This window comes from Helicoverpa armigera, chromosome 30 (assembly GCF_030705265.1).
Source record: "Helicoverpa armigera isolate CAAS_96S chromosome 30, ASM3070526v1, whole genome shotgun sequence".
NCBI lineage: Eukaryota > Metazoa > Arthropoda > Insecta > Lepidoptera > Noctuidae > Helicoverpa > Helicoverpa armigera.
The window spans coordinates 1,992,199-2,014,306 of NC_087149.1; the positions used below are offsets into that span (position 1 = coordinate 1,992,199).

A 22,108-nucleotide genomic window follows, 5' to 3' on the forward strand; every position below is an offset into this window, starting at 1 on the left:
AAGTAAATGAATTTCATTTATCAATCAATTTATTGTAGATAGCGATAAATTAGAGGTTTTAAAAAGCACATACAAATTGATGATTTCTGGTGAGTTGTTAAATGTTCAGTTGGTGTGTGAAACGAAACGTAATTGATAGTGATGTGCACGTTCGAACTAACTACATAGTTTAGTCGATTCTAATACTTGTCTTATTATTTTTTAAGTATTAATACTTTTAATATTCCTGTTACCATTATAATTAAGTGCATACAAATAATTCTAATGAAAACATCCACAATATTTTTTATTTGTTATTATAAAAATTATACAAACCATACAGCACCACTTCTGTCAATATCATATTGTCATGAAAGTCATGTCTGTCATCTCAGAGTTACAAAAAAAATGCAAAGTTACACGGAAGGAAACAAAACCTTATTTGACCTATTTCCGCAAAATACAAATCAATAAATGATTATAAGAAGTCAACAACATCAATTCTTAACTTATTCCCAGTGTAAATAATCTAACTATCTGTATAAACAGCGAAATACTTATACGTGATTGAATTTCAAGCAACAGTTTTGAGATACGCACTTTGCATGTAAAGTGGTTTAGTAAACACAATCTATTCGCGTCCAGGTCAGTATTTACGTTAATATTTACCGTTATTTATATCAGAATGGCACACAGATACTATACCAGTGTTATTTCTTAAGCATTTGTTATAAAATGAAGATAATACCTATCGAAAGATGATTTGTTTTTTTTCGCTTCAAAATTGTTTAGTCGATATTATTTTCCTTAATATGTCATGATTTGTTTGAAACAGGAATAGTTTATAAAATACTAGCCGTTTTCCCGTGGTTTCACCCGCGTCCCGTAGGAACTACTGTTCATACTGGGATAAAATATAGCCAGGTGTTACTCAGACAGAGAGTAGCTTTCCAATATTGAGATAATTTTTCATAATAGTTCACTAGTTTCGAAGCCTCTAAGAATAAAGGTTTCCTCTTTATTATATTGCTATAGATTTCCATACATAACATGTGTAACAATAATTATTGCATAACAGAATGAGTTTTCTAATTATTATCAGAGATATTAATAATTTTATGCTCATTATGATAGATAAGCTTGTTGATAGTAAATAATTTAAATTGGATAAAAAGAGATCTCTGGATTGTCTGTGTACAAAATAAACTTTAAATAGCCACAATAGTTTTGGTGCCTCTTATCTATACTTCCTTCTAATAGTATAAAGAGAAAAATATTCTATTTTTATTTGTTTATAACTCAACAGATTAAAAAAAGCTACACTTTCACTGAGGAACTTTTTAGGCAAAATTTTATCCCGGTAAAAACAGTAGTTCCTACGGGATGCTGATGGGACAGTGGGAAATCAACTGGTATTCATTAAAACATGACTTTTCACAATCCCATAATATTTTAGTGTGTATTTAATGCATAAATGTTTAGAAAAACATGCCCCTCCTTATTAATAGATCATCATCCTCATCCTCCGAGCCTTTTTCCTAAACTATGTTGGGGTCGGCTTCCAGTCTAACCAGATGTAGCTGAGTACCAGTGCTTTACAAGGAGCGACTGCCCTGCCTGACCTCCTCAACCCAGTTACCCGGGCAACCCAGTACCCCTTGGTTAGACTGGTGTCAGATTTACTGGCTTCTGACTACCCGTAACGTAACGACTGCCAAGGATGTTCAATGACAGCCGGGACCTACAGTTTAACGTGCCATCCGAAACACAGTCATTGATGTCTAAGATATACTTAGAAAGTACATACAAACTTAGAAAAGTTGCATTGGTACTTGCCTGACCTGGAATTGAACCCGCGCCCTCATACTCGAGAGGTTGGTTCTTTGCCCACTAGGCCACCACGACTTTCCTCCTTATTAATAGATATGGAGTAAAATTAAATGGCATGTATTTAACGCGGCGACTAAGTAAAACGAATATAGGTTTTAAAAAATAATAGATTGGGTGCCATTTATAATGGGTTGGCAGCTAAAAAGGAGTATCATAATAAGTCAAAGGTAGCATATTAATATATCAGTTATGAGGTCCGTTTTAATTTAAACTAACATCAAGTTTTTCTTGTGGCAACTGAATTAATATCTAAGCGAAAACTTAATGATGACTATAAAATAGAAAATGGGCATTCATAAATAATACAAATCAGGTTCTATTTAAAATTGTTTGGATGAAGAATAAATATAAACTAGCTCATATTATAAATATATTGTGCGACTTTTTAATAGCTTTAAATAAAGTCTAAAATGGCATGAAGAAAAAATATTTTGCGGCTAGTATTTTAGCGGCAAAATTATAGGTGAATAGCATGGAAGTAAGCATGCAACATGCAGCAAGCATGACTTCTGTCACGGCTCCGGCGCTGCGGGGCTCCGGCGGTCCCATGCGAGCTTATAGTCGCAGATGGTTTTCACGCTCACCACCGTTAAAACTACCTGCGCCTCAGCTCGCAGGCCGCCTCGCCCCTCCGCGCCTACGCGGTTTTGAATTGCACTCTAGGGGTAGGGCAGATAAGACTACGTGGAGTCGGTTTTGCAGCGATTCGTTTTCGTCACTAACTTAAATTTTTAATACAATGGTTTTTTAATTGAAGGTTATAAATGGCAATATGCTAAATAAAATGAATCCAAATTAAATTCTACCGTCTTCATAGTGCGCCAAGTGAGATAATACCACCGCACCTTCCGCCGTTTTCATGAAATTATGATACACAATATTAATAATTAACTCTTATTCCTTTTTATTGTACTCCTTTTAATATTTAGAGCTATCCACAAAGCGAAGCTTGACAGTGGGTTTTTAGTCGGCACGAAATAGTTGGTAACATATTATCTTTGCCACCCAAATAAAATTATTAGTCGCCAAGTCATTATAAATAGCTCCTCACCTAATATTTCAATTGACTGGTATAGTTTATTTGCTACCCAAACGCAGCTGCTAGTTTTTAGTTTTTATAGCACCCTTAATTTTGAACCTTACATATTATAATAGTCGCGAAAATATTTAATCGCTGGCAAGTTATTTTATTTGTTGCCAACATTTGTCGACTTTTAAGTTATTAGTCACCAGGAATATAATAAGCCAAATTAAATCCAATAAGCCTATGAAAACGTATGGTTATTCCTTTGTTATTCTTGGTGTAACTTTAATACATGTTTATTAATAAGGCCCATCTGGTTTTCAGTACTGAACCATGATGTCAGAAGATGGCATGGAGAACCGGCGAGGGCCTCCCGGAGTCAACTCCAGGTCCTTGAGTGTCGCTCATTCTGCTGCTGATCTTGAGGTATGAGACATTTTTCGCTAACTAGTTGCAGTAGTTCCACCTGTATCATATCTACTGGACATAAACTGCTTGCTTGGGTGACTGAGTTAAAGAGGTCACACAGTTCAAAGATAGTTGAGAAAAGGCTAGTCAGAATAGATTACTTGCCACTTTAAATAACAAAAGATTTCATGATATAGGTAAGCAGTATTTTGTGACAGATATCTGCCTATACCGATTACCGACATTTAAGTTGAGGAAAACTACATAATTTACTTGCACATGAAAAAGTCACTCAAGTAATACACGGCGAGACACAGCATTTATGCTGAGCGCTGCCCCTTTTCACGCATAAGTGACGCAACTGCAGCGCTTTTCTTTTTGTTTCACTGTTTGTTTTATCCCTAGATTTATTTGTGTGTGTTTGTTTCTTGCGTCATTTGTGTGAAAAATAAATGGTTTTTTCTTTCTTTCTTCTAATATATTTAAGTTTAGCTTCACAAAATGTCTTGATTGCCAATCTATCTACTGTTCTACATATTATTATATACTGTTAAATAAGATAAATAATATAAATTACACCTTTTTCAGGTACTACGCGAGATAGAAAACGTATATTTTCTACCGCCATCAGAATTCGACGCTGGGAAGTATGTGTTAGAACACGCTCCCGCCTCGTCCTGTGATGATATCGAACGTATGTTCTCTAAGTTGAAACGTCAACAACAGGTCAGTTATCTTTCTTACTTTTAAACTTAACTAAAGATAATAATGGCGTCCACGGCCGATTTCGGTCACGGCGGCTGTTCTCATAAGGAGATCAGCCAGCTGCGCAGGACATATTATAGTGCACGAGCATTTGCTTGGACACAGGTGCACTCACTATTCCTTCACTCTCATAACCCGATGGGACAGCAATCCGACACCACCGGAGAGAGATCAGGCGCAGGACCGACATTTGGTGCCTGCCTCGTTGGTCTAGTGGTCTGTCTGGAAGTTGGCGATTGATTCACCACTGCATCGGAGAGCACTTCTAAACTGAACTATAACGATAACCGAACCATTTTCAGTAGTCAATTCGCCGATGTGAGCAATGCGCGGCAAGTATACGGCTGGTTATGGTTTGGTTACCGATTTAGTTAAATCGTGCAGGTATATTAGGTCAATATTAGTATACATAGCTGTTGCCTTCGGTTTCATCCACATCCAGAGCAAAGTTTTATGCCCAAATAAAATGTAGCCTAAGTATAAGTATTTTGTTGTATTAACCTACTATTAAGTTAAATCAAAACCTGTTCAGCAGTTTTAAACAGTAAAAAACATCCAAACACGTTCACATTTATCATATTGCTCTAATTTACATTACCCAAAAATTACCTCTTTACCTTGCAAGTATAATTCTGACAAGATTTACCTTTCTCCAACAGGTAGTCTCCGGCAAAGCCCTTCACCTAATATCCCAACAACGCGACAACTGCGATAGAGAATTCAAAGAAATCCAAAACATTCGAGAACAGCTTTCCACCACCCTCCAAACCTGTCAGAAAGCCAGAGACCAGCTCCGAGCTGCCTCAAACCATCTCACAATATCCACTTTCGTGATCCTGGCCAACTTCAGAAAACGACAAATCATCAGGTCAGTACTAAAATCTTTAGAACTACTCCGAACTCTAAGAAGTGTGGAAAAAGATGCCGCTGATTTGCTAGTAAGGAAAGAATATTATGAAGCTATAGATCTGATTTTGAAAAGTAAGAAAGCTGCTAATAGTCATAAGGAGTATACTTGCATAGCAGATTTGGCTACACGACTGCAAGATACCTTAGATATGACTGAGGAAAAATTGGATTCTGTCTTAGCAAGTATTTGTTACAATTTTGACGAAAATATATTTAGGAAACTTAAGAAAGCTTATGCGTTGCTTGGTAAGACTCAAGCTGCTATGGAACAATTACATATGCACTACTCTTCGGCTGTAAATGAGTCCGCGATTGAAGCGGTTAAAAATTACGTAGCGGATGCAAACGATATGAAATTTCAAGATATGTGTCAATCAGTTCAGGCTAATAAAGCTCCGATTTGCTTGTTGAATCTTTGTGAAAATCTCTTTTTAATAATGAGGAGTTACTACCTTTTAGTCGATTGGCATTCGAAATATGATGAGGAAGAATCGATACCTATATCGAGTAACGTTTTCGAAATCGAGAAGAATGTTAGCAGAGAATATATTAGGCAGAAATTAAAAGCGGGTCTTGTTAGAATTTGGAATGATGTTCAAGCGAAGGTTTCGACGTTTTTGAAGAGTTCTGGCTTAGAAGAGTATCCGTTTGAGAAATTTATACAGATGTTAGGTATTTTGAGGAAACTGACTCAAGTAGCTGAGGTTTTCTGTGGCGATAAGTCGGATTTGCTCCAAGACTTTATTAAGACTCAAAGTGTGTTGTATATTAAGAATTACCACAGAGGTAGGATGGAAGAATTGAAACTCTTTCTAGAGAACGAAGGTTGGGAACAGTGTCCTGTAAAATCAACGTTTAACTTGCTATATTTACAAGAGTTTAAGCAGTTTAAAAAGTACTTAAACATAAGATCTGATACATCATTACTTAAAACGCAGTCCGATGGAGCTTCGTCGGTACATTCTCAAGATGATAGCGTGTACATAGCCAAGTATTTCAAGCAAAACACTAATCATACTCCCTTCGAGATATTCCGTAACGAAAATATAACGAATGACGATATTTTCGGCTTAGAACCGGAGTTGGTAAGCGATGATTCCGATGATGACGAACCCGACGAATTGAAACGGGATTTCGTCGACGAAAATGATCGACCCGAAATTAACGAAAGTCCGAGCAAGATAAAAGATAGTGTTATTGTCACTAACACTACTTTATCAGTCTTAAGACATTGTGGTCAATATCTACAGATCTGTCGGTATCTTCCCCAGATTTCTCTCGAAGTGGTCATGCTCATGAATCAACTTTTCGACTACTATTTTTTCACGGTCCACTTATTTTTCACTGCGGATCTTGAAGTAGCTTCTTCGACGTTATACAGTGCGAAATTAAACTCTGTTTTGAAGAGGATAAAGAACAATATTGATACAGCAAACTCTGGAGATGTTGATGGCAAAATACCCAGTCCTGATTCTCCCCAACATTTGAACATAAATTCTGAAGAGGACCTACACGGTCTTTCAGAGAGAATTGTAGCTGTTGAGAGCGTGATATTTCTCTCAAAACAATATGAAATCCTTCAGCCTTATTTAGAGTCTATTGTCGCACCACACCAAAGAATGATTTTAGAACACTTTAAGGATAATACTCTAGCTGTTGTCCAAGATTTGAGAGTCCCAGTCTACATGTGTTCGGCTTCAAAAGCAGTTGACGCTCGCACGGCGTTAATAGCCATGTCGCAAGTCAAATGGGACGTCAAAAACGTTGCTGTAGAACACAGTCCGTACGTCGACATGATAATACGGAAAATCCAAGTGTTTGCTTTACGCCTAGAAAATGTATCGACAAAGGTTACTTTGAATTTGGAGGTGTTAAATGCAGTTTGGAGTATGGTATCCAAATTTGTCGTCCATCTATTGGTCGAAGGGTTTTCTAATGCGACAAAATGTTCGAACGGGGGTAGGGGTTTAATGCAATTAGATTATAGACAGTTATTTCTGAAATTGGAGAAGATATCAGGGCTGAAACCTGTGCCGTTTCAAGATTATGTGGATAAGTATGTGAAAGCTTACTATTTGCCTCGGAAGGGTCTTGAAGAATTTGTTTCTGAGAGGATTGAGTATTCTAATAAGCATTTAATGGCTTTGGTAACTTGTGCGTGTGAGAATAAGAAAGATAGGCAGGCTTTGTCAGCGATTATTGAAAGTAGAGACAGTTCGGTAAATTAGGCATTGTGAAAAATAGTCGTAAAGTCTTACAACCAGTTTCTTCATCAAAAGTAAAAGCCAAAGTAATGTCATAAAGTAAAAGTAACGGTCAAATTCGGTTTTTCAAGGGTAAAGTAACAGCAAAACTAATAGATTTACAGCCAATTTTTTCATCAAAAGTAAAATCTAAAGTAATGTCATAAAGTAAAAGTAACGGTCAAATTCGTTTTTTCAAGGCTAAAGTAACAGCAAAACTAAAAGATTAACGGCCAGTTTCTTCATCAAACATAAAAGTCAAAGTAATGTCTAAAGTAAAAGTAACGGTCAAATTCGTTTTTTCAAGGCTAAAGTGACAGCAAAACTAATAGAAAAAGCGAATTTGACCGTTACTTTTACTTTAGACATTACTTTGATTTTTACTTTGGCTTTTACTTTTGATGAAGAAATTGGCTGAAAATCGTGAAAAACGAATTTGACCGCTACTTTTACTTTATTACATTACTTTGCCGTTTACTTTTGATGAAGAAACTGGCTGCTAGTGGTTTAACATCCAGCCTCTCAAATACGAGTATGCTGGGTCGATTCTTGGTCAGGCAAGGGTCAGTGTAATTTTGTTATATGAAAATTATGGATGTAAATATGTGTAATATTTATTATAAAGCGAAAATCAAAATGTAAGTTGGCCTAATTATTTAATTAATAGGCCTTTTAAATTCGTTGTTCTGAAAATGTTAATGTTTTCTTATTTTCACAATCAAACAATTATAATTTGAATACTCCTTAATTATGTGTGTTTTATGTAAAAAAATACTATTAATAAAGCAAATGTGTATCAACTGAACTTTATGAAATAAAATTTGGTATGGATTGATTTAATGAAAAGACATTATATTTAAGAATTTTGAAGTTCGAGACTGTAAAATATTTAATTTCTATTGTTATAGGGAATTTAATCTGTAAATATTATAATAATGCTATTCGTACTTAAAAAGCTTCGTACAAAATGTGATAATCAAATTATATATTTTAGTCATGTATAAAATTTTCTCTAAAGGTGAATTTTTCGACTGGTATCGGAGAAGTCAAATATAAAATGTTTTTTTTTTATATATTTAACCGAAGTTAACAAAATTCGAACAGCCTTACTACAAAAACTTAAACATCTGTTGAACACTTGTCTAAAAAAACTTGTCTGCGAAACGGACCTTATGTCAACGTCATAATCAGATTTTTTAGACAAGTGTTCAACAGATGTTTAAAAGTTTTTGTGGTAAGACGGACATAGTCTGGATAGACTAACTTCCCAATGGATTAAGATTTCTCGACAAAAAATATCGCAAGCACAAAAGTTGTAAATATATTAGAAAAATATTATATTCCTATTTCTGCAATGTTTTGACAAGATTTTTCCAAAAATGTATGCTATGTCGCGAGTCCACAGCTGGTATGTCTTCGCGCAATGCGAGTGTTGCAGTTTCGCGGACATATTACAAAATGTTCGCTCGCTATCCGTTCAGACAGACCGGCTCGGAGAGCATCGGCGCGCATTTTTCTTTTCACACAGACCGGAATCGGCTCCGATCGGCTGAAAGAGCATGCAATCGGAGCCAAACGTCTGCAACACCGAGAAAAAGTACGCGATCGGAGCCGGTCAGCTTCTCTTATTATTTCACACCGAGCGCCTTCGAGGATTCTTAATGACAAAAGCAGTGCACATCCAAAGATAAACTTACTACAAATACTAATTACTCGATTTTCAACGTGTTAAGAATTTGCTCTCCTCTCCGAGCCGGTCTGTCTGAACGGACCCGTACTGTTTGCTAGAACGAAACACCAAAAGATACATTTTTGTGCGTCGCTAAAACTGGAATCTTCCTATAAGAAAATAATAAAATTGTACTGTGACCTGCGCTTAATAGTTTTAATTTTGGTACCTATCTAAGGTCCAAGTTCGAAACGTCCTTTTTTCTTAAAACAATTGTTCTCTTTGAAACTTGAAAACGTGAAAATTCATAGCAAACAATTGTTTTAAGAAAATGACGTTTATGTTGTCGGTAAACTTGGGCCTTAAGCTTAAGCCGTCTACGTCAGACATTTTGTAGGACCGATTTTTTGTAGGACGTTCTGACTAGAGTTTTCTGACCAACTTTTTGTAGGATGTGTGCGTTGCACTATTGCTATCAGTGTGTTCTATTTTTGACCTACAAAAAATCGGTCGCCGATTGTCGGACGTGGGCCTTGATCATTTTTCATTGTATATTGTGTATTCAGTTTTGTACTCTTTTAGCTTTAAGTGTGTATGTAAAATCTCAAAAGACATTAGATTAGGTAAATAAATATTTAATGTTAATTAAAACAATGTTATTATGTATGATAATTAAAGAAATTTAATATATTTTGTTGTTTCATTGGTATTTGACTACAAACTTACAAAGTACTGAACGAATTTTCATGCACTTTTTACCAAATCAGAATAGAAAAGATAGGTATTAGAATAAAAAAACTGTCGTTGAAAATAATGTTATAATTTATTCATTCTAATAATATAAATAAAGTATTAACTTACAAAATATTAAAATTACACAACAGTAAAGTAAATAAAAATATTTTTTTTATTCAATACTTACAAGTTGCTGCGTCGTATATTTTGTTATTTCTTTTGTAAATAACATCGAATGATCAATAATTAAAATAGCTACTAACTATTTTGAAAACTGGTGAAAATACGCCACTGTCTTATGAACGTTCCCAATATTCTATCTATCTATTGTTACTAGAGCTTACTAGAGATTTTACATAACGGTCAGGTCAGACCTTTTTTTAGTGGAGTTAACAATACTGTCACAGTAAAAAAAAAACATTTTCCCCTTGAAATTTGACAGCTGTCAAATATACAAAAAATACGCACGAAAGAAATAAATACCTACGAAAGACTAGGCAGTATGGTCGAAAGACTTTAGCCTGCCCTATGGGCAAAAAAAAAACAAAAAATACGCTATCTTGGATACTCATTTATTTGTGTTGGGCTAATGTTAAAATACAGATAGATAAAGAATTGAGAACGGCCAATAGTGTTAGTGTTACCCTCCTCCTCCGAGCCTTTTCCCAATCATGTTGGGGTCGGCTTCCAGTCTAACCGGATTCAGCTGAGTACCAGTGCTTTACAAGAAGCGACTGCCTATCTGACCTCCTCAACCCAGTTGCCCGGGCAACCCGATACCCCTTGGTTAGACTGGTGTCAGACTTTCTGGCTTCTGACTACCCGTAACGACTGCCAAAGATGTTTGATGTTACCTACCGTCATTTTAACTAAACGTTTACAGATGAGAGATATAGAAAATTACAATGAAAAACTCTCTTTCTGGGAAGTCGGTTAAAAATGTTTATGAATGAAAAAAACATTATACAAATAATATAAAGCTCAAGTTATGCGTTTTCGAAAATCAGCCAAACATATAGTTATCGGCACGAATCTTGAGGTCTGACCTTCATCTGCGCAGAAGTACCTAATTTATTGGGTCCCTTTTGTGGTATGAAGTGAGGCGCGGGGGCGGGCTAAAGCGGTGATTGGCCCGCAGTACATCGCGTCATAGCCGTCACTCGGGGTTGGTTCTTTGCTAATAAATCACATCTGCGCAGATGTAGGTCAGAGCTCAAGATTCGTGCCGATAACTATACTACTTATTAAGTATTTATTACAAAAATCTTTGTACACAAAAATCAATGGAATCTCCCCCTAACATCTAATTTCGGCAAATAATCGACTTCTTCAACAAAAGATTTGTAATCACAGCAGAAACTAAACGTGCCGTCATTAGCCCGCCATTTTAGCCACGAGAACTCGCGGTTGTGCTCGCAAATATCTTGACAGAATACCAAGGAGTTTAGAACTTTATCGCTGTAGAACGAAGAGTTTATGGTTATGAAGACTGCTGCTAGTTTCCTTATTGGGTCGTAGACTAGCTGAAAATAAGAAAAAATATTTGTAAAATAAATACTTCAACACATCTGCCTAGCGTTTGACCAACTATGTTGATGTCGGCTTTCAGTCTAACCGGATGCAGCTGAATACCAGTGCTATACAAGGAGTGACTGCCCTATATGACTTTCTCAACCCAGTAACCCGGGCAAGAAGCCAGTAAGTCTGACACCATTCTAACAAAGGGGTATTGGGTTGCCCGGTTAACTGGGTTGAGGGAGGCAGATAGGGCAGTCGCTCCTTGTAACGCACTGGTACTCAGCTACATCCGGTTAGACTGGAAACCGACCCCAACATTGTTGGGAAAAAGGCTCGGAGGATGATGATGTACTTACCTTATAATAATACATAGGCACAGGCACATCAGGGTTGTTATTCTCGTCAATGTGAAGATAGACCTCCTTCATGTGCCCCGAGCGGTTGGGGAGAGTCATGATGCCGTGAGTACCGGTGTACACTATGACTGTGGTATTGAGAGCATTTACTCTGCGACGTAGGCTCTGGAAGAATAAAAATAATGTTTAATTTTTCAATGCTGTTGTGACTATTAGCTTCTGCCAGCGGTTTCACCCGTGTGAGACCGGAAATATTTCATGCACAGATTTAAGGGTAACTGCGTTAAGTTGGCTTTCTGTTGTGGAAAGTTTTTCAAATCGGTCCCTACTGGACCTAAGATAAGTTCGTTTAAGCAAACAATGACACGAAATTTTTAGCTTAAAAATATACTAGCTTTCGCTAGCAGTTTCACTTCTTGAGGAAACTACTTTCTTTCAAGCTATTAGTGACAAGTTTTTGCCAAAATCCAGCCTGCTAGTAGTTTTTGGCTTATGTTTAACCTACCATCAGATATAGTAAAAAATAGCAGACAAAAATAGAACACAAGCATTTGCTTGGACACAGGTGCTCTCACTATTCCTTCACTCTCATAGCGCGATGGGACGACAATCCGACACCACCGGAGAGAGATCAGGACCGACATTTACGTGATCCAGTTGTTCTACCAACCTCTTCTAAAGCAGCCCAGTCGCCAGCATTGCCTCTCTGCCACTGCGGGGCGCTGTTGACGTAGTGGAAGGTAGCTCGAATGAGAGCACTAGTTGGGTAGTCCGCGTTCGCAGCTAGGTGTCCTCGAGATAAAAACTAGAAGAATACCAAACAGTTCAATAAAAATGCTCAGTTTAATGGGGATTCGTGGTGGCCTAGTGGGTAAAGAACCAACCACTCAACTATGGCATGTCAGTCTAACCAAGGGGTATTGGGTTGCCCGGGTAAATGGGTTGAGGACTCGGGTTTGCCACATGAAGGTATAAGAAAAGACATGGACTGTCGATCCGTGGACCATCTTGCCATCTTGACATGACGAGTTCCTCCGTGTTTCGGAAGGCACGCTAAATTAGTGGGTCCCGGCTTAATTGAACATTTTTGGCTCAGAAGCTAAAATCAACTGTCTGACAACCAGTCTTGGGTAAGACTGGTTGTCAGACAGTTGGGGGTGTTAGGACAGGGGTGTTAGGTTGCCCGGGTAACTGGGTTGAGGAGGTCAAATAGGTAGTCACCCCTTGTAAAACTTTGGTATAGTTATCGGCACGAATATTGAGCGCTGACCTACATCTGCGCAGAAGTGATTTATTAGCAAAGAACCAATCCGGAGTGACGGCTATGACGCGATGCACTGCGGGTCAATCACCGCTTTAGCCCGCCCCCGCGCCTCACTTCATACCACAAAAGGGACCCAAAAATTACTTCTGCACACTTCAGCGCTCAAGATTCGTGCCGATGATTATGCTCAGCAACATGCTGTGGGAAAGGAAGCCGATCCCAACATAGTTGAGAAAAGGCTAGGAAGATGATGACGAAGAAAAATAAAATTCTTTTGAAGTAGGTACCTGTTTTTTGGTTAAATAATGTCCAGACATGGAGTGTCCCAAAATGGCGTCCAAAGACGTCTTCTGATTGTTAAATTTGTAGATTTCATTCATTTTCACTCCTCTGAACAAATTTCCATCTGTAAAAAATAACATTATCAACAAGTTTAGTGTGAATCTATAAAGATATGCTCATAGAACTACATATTTACATGAGTCTGCCCGTGATCATGGATGCCGTAAAGGATTCGAAACGTCGTCATTACATAATGATGATGATGATGTCCTCCTAGCCGATTATCGGCTACGGCGGCTGTTCTCATGTAAGGAGATTAGCCAACTGCGCAGGACATATTGCACGAGCATTTGCGCAGACACAGGTGCACTCACTGTTCCTTCACTCTCATAGCGCGATGGCACGGCAATCCGACACCACCGGAGAGAGATCAGGCGCAGGACCGACATTTCCGTGCTCTCCGATACACGGGTGAATCAATATTAATATAACTGCGATAAAATCCATAAAAGTAGGTTTATTTAAATATGATCACAAACCTATAAAAGCGGGTCTAGTTAGTCCATGCTGTTTGTAAATACTTAGTGGAGTCAACCGATGTTTCACGTAGTGTGTTCTTAGCAGCCGTTTGTCAAAACAAGCTTCATAGATCGTGTGGAACGAATTCTTCACTTTGTAGCCGACACTGAAAATAAAAATAGGTTTCTTACCAATGCAACTTTTCTAAGTTTGTTTACTTTCTTATCTTGGACACCAATGTCTGTCTTTCGGATGGCACGTTAAACTGTAGGTCGTAGCTGTCATTGAACATCCTTGGCAGTCGTAACGGGTAGCCAGTAAGTCTGACACCAGTCTTACCAAGGGGGGGTTGCCCGGGTAACTGACTTGAGGTCAGATAGGTATTCACTCCTTGTAAAATACTGGTACTCAGCTACATCCGGTTAGACTGGAAGCCGACCCCAACATAGTTGAAAAAAGACGGAGACGATGATGATGTTTATACCCAAAAAGCTCTATAACTACCGAACTGATTTAAAAAATTCTTTCACTGCTGGAAAGCTACACTCTTCCCGAGTAACATAGGCTATATTTTATCCCGATACGGGCAGTAGTTCCCACGGGACACGGGTGAAACCGCGGGAAAGCGGCTAGTTATGTTATGAATACTTACTGATATATCATGCTGCTGTGTTCATGACAGGTCTCAGGGTATTCTTGGGCAGTAAACCAAGGCTGAGTGTTACACTTAATCTCCTTAAACGTGAGTATACGTCGGTCTACTCGGAATGTTTTATCTACCAAGCAGTGGGCCTCCTGAAATATGAGAAAAAATAATGAAGTAATGGCGTCCACGGCCGATTTCGGCCACGGCGGCTGTTCTCATTGAAGGGGATCAGCCAGCTGCGCAGGACATATTATAGTGCACGAGCATTTGCGCAGACACAGGTGCACTCCCTATTCCTTCACTCTCATAACCCGGTGGGACGGTAACCCGATACAACCGGAGAGAGATCAGGCGCACATTTACATGCTCCCAGATGCACGGGTGAATCAATCACCAACTTCCAGACTACGGGCTGCTTTGTGAAAGTTTAAGAAAACCCACAAAGCGATTTCGGCCCGACCCGGGAATCGAGACCTTGAGCTCAGCAGCCGCGCTTGCGACCACTAGACCAACGAGGCAGTCAATGAAGTACGTTAGGTAATTAATACTACAACGCTTTTGTGAAAAAGAAATAGACGTAAGTACCTACTCCGTAATCTACCTCTTCGGATCAGCTCAAAACCAACCTTGTTTTGTAGTTTGCTACGATACACATATCAATTTCAAGTTTTTACCCAATACTCGCCTACAATTATTAGAGCCCTTGATTTCTCTGGGTTTCCATCATAAGATCCTGACATCCCGACCTGATGCAACAAAGGGACTATACGGGGAAATAAAGAAAGAATTCGCTAAATCGGACCAGGCGTCTTCGAGAAATAAAGTAACAAGATAAAAAAAAATGGCGAATTGAGACATAGAGAACCTGCCGGGGCTGCGGGTTGTTCGAAAGAGATACCGCGGCCCTGGTACATAAAAGGCCTATGACGGAACACGATGGTTTTTAGTCAGTAAGAGTCTGACACTCCCTCACCGCTGCTAACCCACAGCGGGAGGGGTCATTTGATGATTTTCAACGTCGGAAAAAAAAAACATAGGTAGAACCTCCTTATTTTGAAGTCGGTAAAAAAACCAACATACCATGGTATCATAAGGCATAGTAACTGTGCCCAAAACGACCTTCCTGTTATGACCAGGACAAGCGACCGTCACCACCTCTGATCTTCCCATGGTGATGTTCCCATTAGCAGTATTGACCTCCAGAAAGTCCCCATTCTTGAGGAACACCGGCCCTGGACTGCTGAAGTCTTTGTTAAGTGATAGCACGCAATCTGCAAATAAAAATGGGGGAATAAGTAATTATATTCAAATAATTATATAAAGACCAAGGAAACGCTGGAGAGAAGATTAAGACATCTTCCACAAGGTCTGGCCACAAATAGCGACCGATAGGGAAAGATGGAAGGCTATGGGGGAGGCCTTTGCCCAGCAGTGGGACAACATAAGCTAATAAAAAATATAAAAAAATGTTGACCTCTTTAGGTAAAAGTACCTATATATTGTATGTAGGGGCTAATCTTTGGAACCTCTGGTCGCATACATCCAAAATTTTGTTCACTGATAGATAGCTACAATGTTCCTGAGTGGCATAGGTTATCCCGGTACGCGGGTAAATGGTTAAGTAGTGGCTGATAAAAAGATGAAGAAACCATCTCGAGGAAACCTAGACTATAAAGTCTGAAATCACGTGGGTGTGACACATATTTCCCGTTATGTACCTTCTCGTGTTGTATATCTTACTGTAATTCGTATTTTTTTATGTCTAATTAAGGCTTAAGTCGTGGTGTTGATAGTTCGATTCCAGGCCAGGCAAGTACAGTCAAACTTTTTTAAGTTTGAATACATTTTCTAAATATATCTTGGACACCATCGATGATCGATGACTGTGTTTCGGAAGGCATGATAAATTGTAAGTCCCGGCTGTCAAAAGCCAGAAAGTTGGTTTGACGAGGTAACTGAGTTGAGGAGATCAGATAGGCAGTCGTGTACCAATATTAACGATTGCTTCCATTAACATACTTTACTGGAACAGTAAACGAGTACCCCTAATTACTCTAATTATGAAAATAATTACCATTAGGTACGATATTGCTTCTTAATTAAGAGCACACTTTACTCAAGAAACGTAGGTAAGTATTTAAAGTAGGTACTCAGATACAAATTTTCAGAAAACACAGTCATTTCAGATATTTATTTTATTAAAAGGGCTTCATTTTATACACTGGGAGACATACATAAAAAATTGTAAAACAATTGATTTGGTATACCATCAGAGAGGCAGTATAATGATTTTCAAGGAAATATCAACCTTAAGCACTATAGGTTAAGATTATTTTTGAAACAAAACCAAAACTGGACATACGTCATTCCTGAAAGCTACTTCGTAGCTTCTTAGAATATCTGTTTTCTCTGTTTCACTTATGAATCTGTAGTTACCTTTCTATCTCTTTCATTTCGTGCGTGACGTCATTGGCGCGTCATTTGTTTCGGGTTAAAAATTCGAATGTGAATATGCAAAACAGTATTTGTTCCTTTCTTACTCATGAACATATAGATACTATCTATCTCTTTCATTTTGTGCATGACGTCATTGACGTGTCATTTGTTTTAAGATTTCAAAATTCGAATGTGAACATGCAAAACTATTTGTTTCTTTCTTACTTATGAATATGTAGATACTTTCTATCTCTTTCATTTCGTGCGTGCGTCGTCATTGGCATATCATTTGTTTTTGGATAAAGCCTGGACGCACACATTCGGTTTCCTGATCGGGATTCCGTGACACTAGCGCACACGTCCCAGTTCTGACTATCTGAATGCTCTGAGAAGATTCCGAAACGAATGTCAGGTTTTTTTCCGTTCGGAAAAAGTAAGAACGTGTACGCTCTTGTAAACATTTTGTACGAAAAAAGAGCATTTCGGTTTCCGAATCTGAATTCCTGATCAGGAAACCTAATCCAAAAACCGAATGTATGCGCCCAGGCTAAAATTCGAATGCGAACATGCAAATCTACATATATTGGTTTCCTTCTTACTTATGGATCTAAAGGTACTATCTATCTCTTTCATTTCGTGCTTGACGTCATTTTAAACATGTCTTTTGTTTTTATATTTTGTTTTATTGATTCTCAAAGCCCCATACTGTCGAACTGATCTGATGATGGAGCCAGAAGATATGAACTGGGACTTCATGATGGAACATCGTATCATAGCTGTGTTTGGACTTGTTAAAAAGGTCTTATATAGAACTTTAATAGATTCTGCATTTATAAAAGGGTGTCTTTAGCCATTATTGTTTTTCGTAAGTTAAGTACTTATCTACTTACTAAGTAGCATTTCTCTCTCCGGTGGTGTCGGATTGTCGTCCCATCGCACTTTGAGAGTGAAGGAATAGTGAGTGCACCTGTGTCTGCGCAAATGCTCGTGCACTATAATATATCCTGCGCAGCTGACTGATCTCCTTATATGAGAACAGCCGCCATGACCGATAATCGGCTAGGAAGACATCATCATCATCTGCTAGCAACTTTTTAAAGAGTACGATAATAAAGTAACCTATTGACTTTAATAAACAAATAATAATTCTTATCACCACGTACAAAATAAAGTTTTGACATACTTTTTTAGGATACCGCTTCATCATCTTCCGAGCCTTTTCCCAACTATGTTGGAGTCGGCTTCCAGTCTAACCGGATGTAGCTGAGTACCAGTGCTTTACAAAGAGCGACTGCCCTATCTGACCTCCTCAACCCAGTTACCCGGGCAACTCGATACCTACCCCTTGGAAAGACCGGCTGTAAATTTTCTGTCTTCTGAATATACTTAACGACTGTCAAAGATTTTCAAAGACACCTTAATAAAAACCTATATTACCACCAAATTTCATTAAAATTCGTTCAGGCGTTTGCGCGTGAAAAATTAAAATTAATGCTAGTTATGTAGGCATGTGTAAAGAAACATAAATAACTGTTTACATTTACTTATTAAATGCGCTACGAATGCATTAGAAACGCAAGAGCAATATACATATTTGCTACTTACTGGGGCCCGATTCTCCTAATTTTACTTAAGCGCCCTTCGATTGACGTTCGACTCGATTCGACTGAGATCCAATCCCGACTCGATTACGATTGAAGCGTATGTGGCATTCCGCTATTTTTTCTTTGAAATAAACGTTTTTATCCTTTTCTGTCATTCAATAATGAATCATTTTGTCTGCAAATGATTTACGATTGCAAAATGATTGTACAGCAAACTACCGTATAGACCAAAATCATCAAAATAGCAGACCAATCGCACACCAATCAAATGTCAATCGAATACGATTGGTCTTTTATTAGTAGCAGAATGCCCGATATGGTTAAAACTGCTATTACGATCATATTGCGATTCGATTTCTATTCGATTTTGACATTATTAACTTAAGAGAATCGGGGCCCTGGTTTCCGCGGTTTCACTCACGTCCCGGCAGACCACTTTCGGCAACTGGGTAAAAAGTAGCCTATGTTCTATGTAAATGTTCTAAAGTAGCCTATGTTCTATGTAAATGTTCTAAAGTAGCCTATGTTCTATGCATGGTATGTGGAGCAAAATTGGTTTTGTAGTTTTGAGGCGAAAACGCGACTGACAGAGTTAGTCCATGTTACTTGGGAAGAGTGTAGCTATTCAACAGTACAAGAATTTTTTTAATCGGTTCAGTACTTTCGGAGGCTTTAGGATACAAACAAACATAAAAGAAATCCTCTTTATATTCGTAAGATAAGTTTTGGCTTATGTTTAACTGATCACCAGAAATAGTAACAAATAGCAGACAAAAATAGTAAATGATCACCAAAATGAAACTCGCATTTTAATGTAAAATGATAACCAAAGTTTTAACACTTTGCTATCCTATTTAAGTGAAATTACTCCAAAATAAATCATGCGCAAGCCAAAAATAGTAAATGATCACCAAAATTAAACCACCATTTTAAAGTAAAATGATAACCAAAGTTTTTACATTCTGCTATCCTATTTAAGCAAAATGAGTCCAAATAAATCATTGTTATCCCAAAAGTAGTAAATGATCACCAAAAGTAGTGAATGATCATCAACATTATACCAGCGTTTTAATATAAAATGATAATCAAAGTTTTTACATCTTGCTATCCTGTTTAAGTAAACTGACTCCAAAAAAATAAGTTCGGCCTGATACAATAAATGTAATAACATTATGGGGACCCTTTTCCTGCACTAGGGTGGAAAATTGTCTATTGCATGCCTCTAAACAGTGCGATAAGAGTGTGTTTTCGAGGGAGTGTATTGAGAAACACATTCTTCTTCTTCTTTCTCCTGCCCTGTTCCCAATTTTACTTGGGGTCGGCGCAATATGTCATTTTCTTCCATTTTCCCCTGTCACTCGTCATACTGACACTCACGCATGCATTGCAAGCCGGACACATAACTTAATATGGCATCATAATACTTTATTTGATAATAAGCCTACATTTTATGGCAATCACACTGACTTATTTAGGCAAAAATAATACATTAATTTGGTCGTCAAGAGTTGGTGATCATTTACTAAATTTGGTGGTCGAATACAATTTAAAGTGAAGTCGTGACTAAAATAGCTGGTACTATTACATTTTTAGACTTTATTTTTCTGGTGTTCAGTAGATTTTTCTGGTTGCAAAACTAAGGGTATCAAAGCATTTTATGGTGGTCATTATATTTGTTCCCATAAGTTTTTGGTGGGTTAGTAACTTAGTACATACATGTAAGTATACGACGATAATGTTAATACGCGTCATAATTAATTAAGACAGATCAGCATAAATATCTAAAAAAGTGCATGTTATCTAGATGATCAAAGGAAGGAAGTTTACCCGATGCGTCATACTTTAATACAAAGAAAAATCAAGGTTATAGACATACAAATTACAATGCACACAAATGATTTTCTAACGGTGTATTTCTAAAACATATCTATCGTTTTGTTTTGCGATTGAAGATTCAGACATTAATTTATGAGTAGCTAGTTTCAATATTCGATCGCTAATTAATGGATAGATTGGGTAACCACCGTAAATAAGAAGGTGGTTTGTGAAGTAAGAATTTCTTACATTAAATCGCATTTATCGGGATAACAAAAGATCATCTGCCTAGCCTTTTCCCAACTATGTTGGGGTCGGCTTCCAGTCTAACCGGATGCAGTACCAGTGCTTTACAAGGAGCAACTGCCTATCTGACCTCCTCAACTCAGTTACCCGGACAACCCAATAGGTAGGTATCTACTCTTTGGAAAATGGTTATCGGACTTTCTGGCCCGGCTGTCAGTTGAAAGATGGCAAATAGAAGAGTATGGAAGGAGAAAACTTGAAAACAGTTTAAGGGCAGGAAGATGATTATGACTGTTAAATTGTGAAGACTTGATTGAGGGACATCATCATTAGCCTTTTTATCGTCCCACTGCTGGGCTGCGGCCTCCTCTCACACGGAGAAGGATTGAGCGCTAATGACCACGCTTGCTCTGACTGAGAGACGTACTAAACAAAAATGTCGCAAAGTCGATTAAAATATAACTGTTCTTCCAATTTATTTGCGATCAATGACCGCTGCATCCTTTGGCATTTAAAAACGAATAATATTTAACAGCTCTGTCTTATCTCCGTCTTAAATCATTGCAAAACAGATGGAGACTCATCGAAAATCCAGTCTAGAGGAAACCAGAGAACGAGCGAGATAAATAAATAACCTACTTAGATATTTCCGCGGTATATCTATTTTAAAAACAATTAACAGATTTATTAACAATAGGTAAGAGATTTTATGCAGTAGGTACTATATTCTTCAAAACGGTATACCTTCATAGATTTGCCGCCATTTTTTAACAAAAACAATAAACAATCGCGCCAAAACGGGAAACGTCAAATAAAAAAAAACATTAAGTCAACAACACAGATTGTAGATAAACGATAAAGTGCGAACGCTCCGAATTAATCCTTAGAACTCGTTTTCTAAACGTTATAGGTATCCTGGATGAAACTAGACTAACAGTAATAACTAAAAAAAATAACTAGTTATTCTAAAAATAACGGTTATTTGCACTTACCGCTAGTAACGTTACAAATTAACACATTAAATATTAAAATTAGGAAAAACTCGCGGCTAACGTCCGACATTATCGCGGTCGAAACAACACTGAATGAATTTGTTTACAAAAAGCAGAAATGAATGGCCGTCGTTGAAGTCATTTTTAAAATCACTGCAAACGATTATTAATGATTGTTTAGTGAGTTTTCGGCGCACGGTGCAAGTAGGTTTTAATCTTTATGAATGAAATCTCGACTCTATGCTCCATTTGATTATAAATGGTATAAGAATACTCAATAGAAAAATTATCATTGGGAATTTCAGCTTTTTGAAGCAAAGGATCATTATCTGATTAGCCGGAAGACGATGGATGCAGGTCGCCTCCAACAGGTATCTGTGGAGATCTAAGGGGGAGGCCTATGTTCAGCAGTGGACGGACATCCTATGCCTGAGATGATGATGATGATGACTAGTTAGATACGTATTTAATTTTTTCGAAGACGATTTCTATGAATATTTCGCCTTCATTTTTTAGCCGTTTTCCCGCGAAACTACTGCCCGTAACGGAAAAAATATAGCCTGTTTTATTCGGGAAGAGTGTAGCTTTCCCACATTGAAAGATTTTTGAAATCTGTCCAGTAGTTTTGAAATTTATCCATTACAAACATATTTTTTTCTCTTTATAATGTTAGTATATTGTATGGGTATACCATTCAGACTTTTACTGCCTCGTTGGTCTAGTTGTCGCAAGTGCGACGGCTGAGCACAAGGTCCCGGGTTCGATTCATGAGTCGGGCCGAAATCGCTTTGTCGCTTTTAAGACTTTC

The 22,108-nt window shown here is 37.8% G+C and overlaps 2 protein-coding genes across 2 annotated transcripts; one reads left to right on the forward strand and one right to left on the reverse strand.

Annotated features, from left to right (window-relative positions):
• Window positions 1–355: 355 nt before the first annotated feature.
• Window positions 356–9,577, forward strand: LOC110382091 (syndetin). Its single transcript, XM_021342579.3, has 4 exons — window positions 356–624; window positions 3,218–3,319; window positions 3,890–4,027; window positions 4,726–9,577. The coding sequence occupies exons 2-4, from the start codon at window positions 3,227–3,229 to the stop codon at window positions 7,201–7,203; spliced, it is 2,709 nt and encodes a 902-aa protein (XP_021198254.3). The 5' UTR covers window positions 356–624; window positions 3,218–3,226; the 3' UTR covers window positions 7,204–9,577.
• A 244-nt stretch (window positions 9,578–9,821) lies between these two features.
• On the reverse strand, window positions 9,822–21,477 carry LOC110382084 (uncharacterized). Its single transcript, XM_049848216.2, has 8 exons — window positions 21,301–21,477; window positions 15,288–15,478; window positions 14,214–14,356; window positions 13,582–13,727; window positions 13,048–13,166; window positions 12,167–12,301; window positions 11,497–11,661; window positions 9,822–11,145 (listed from the first exon to the last, which is right to left on the reverse strand). Exons 1-8 carry the CDS (start codon window positions 21,368–21,370, stop codon window positions 10,903–10,905), a joined length of 1,212 nt encoding a protein of 403 aa, XP_049704173.2. The 5' UTR covers window positions 21,371–21,477; the 3' UTR covers window positions 9,822–10,902.
• Window positions 21,478–22,108: the final 631 nt, after the last annotated feature.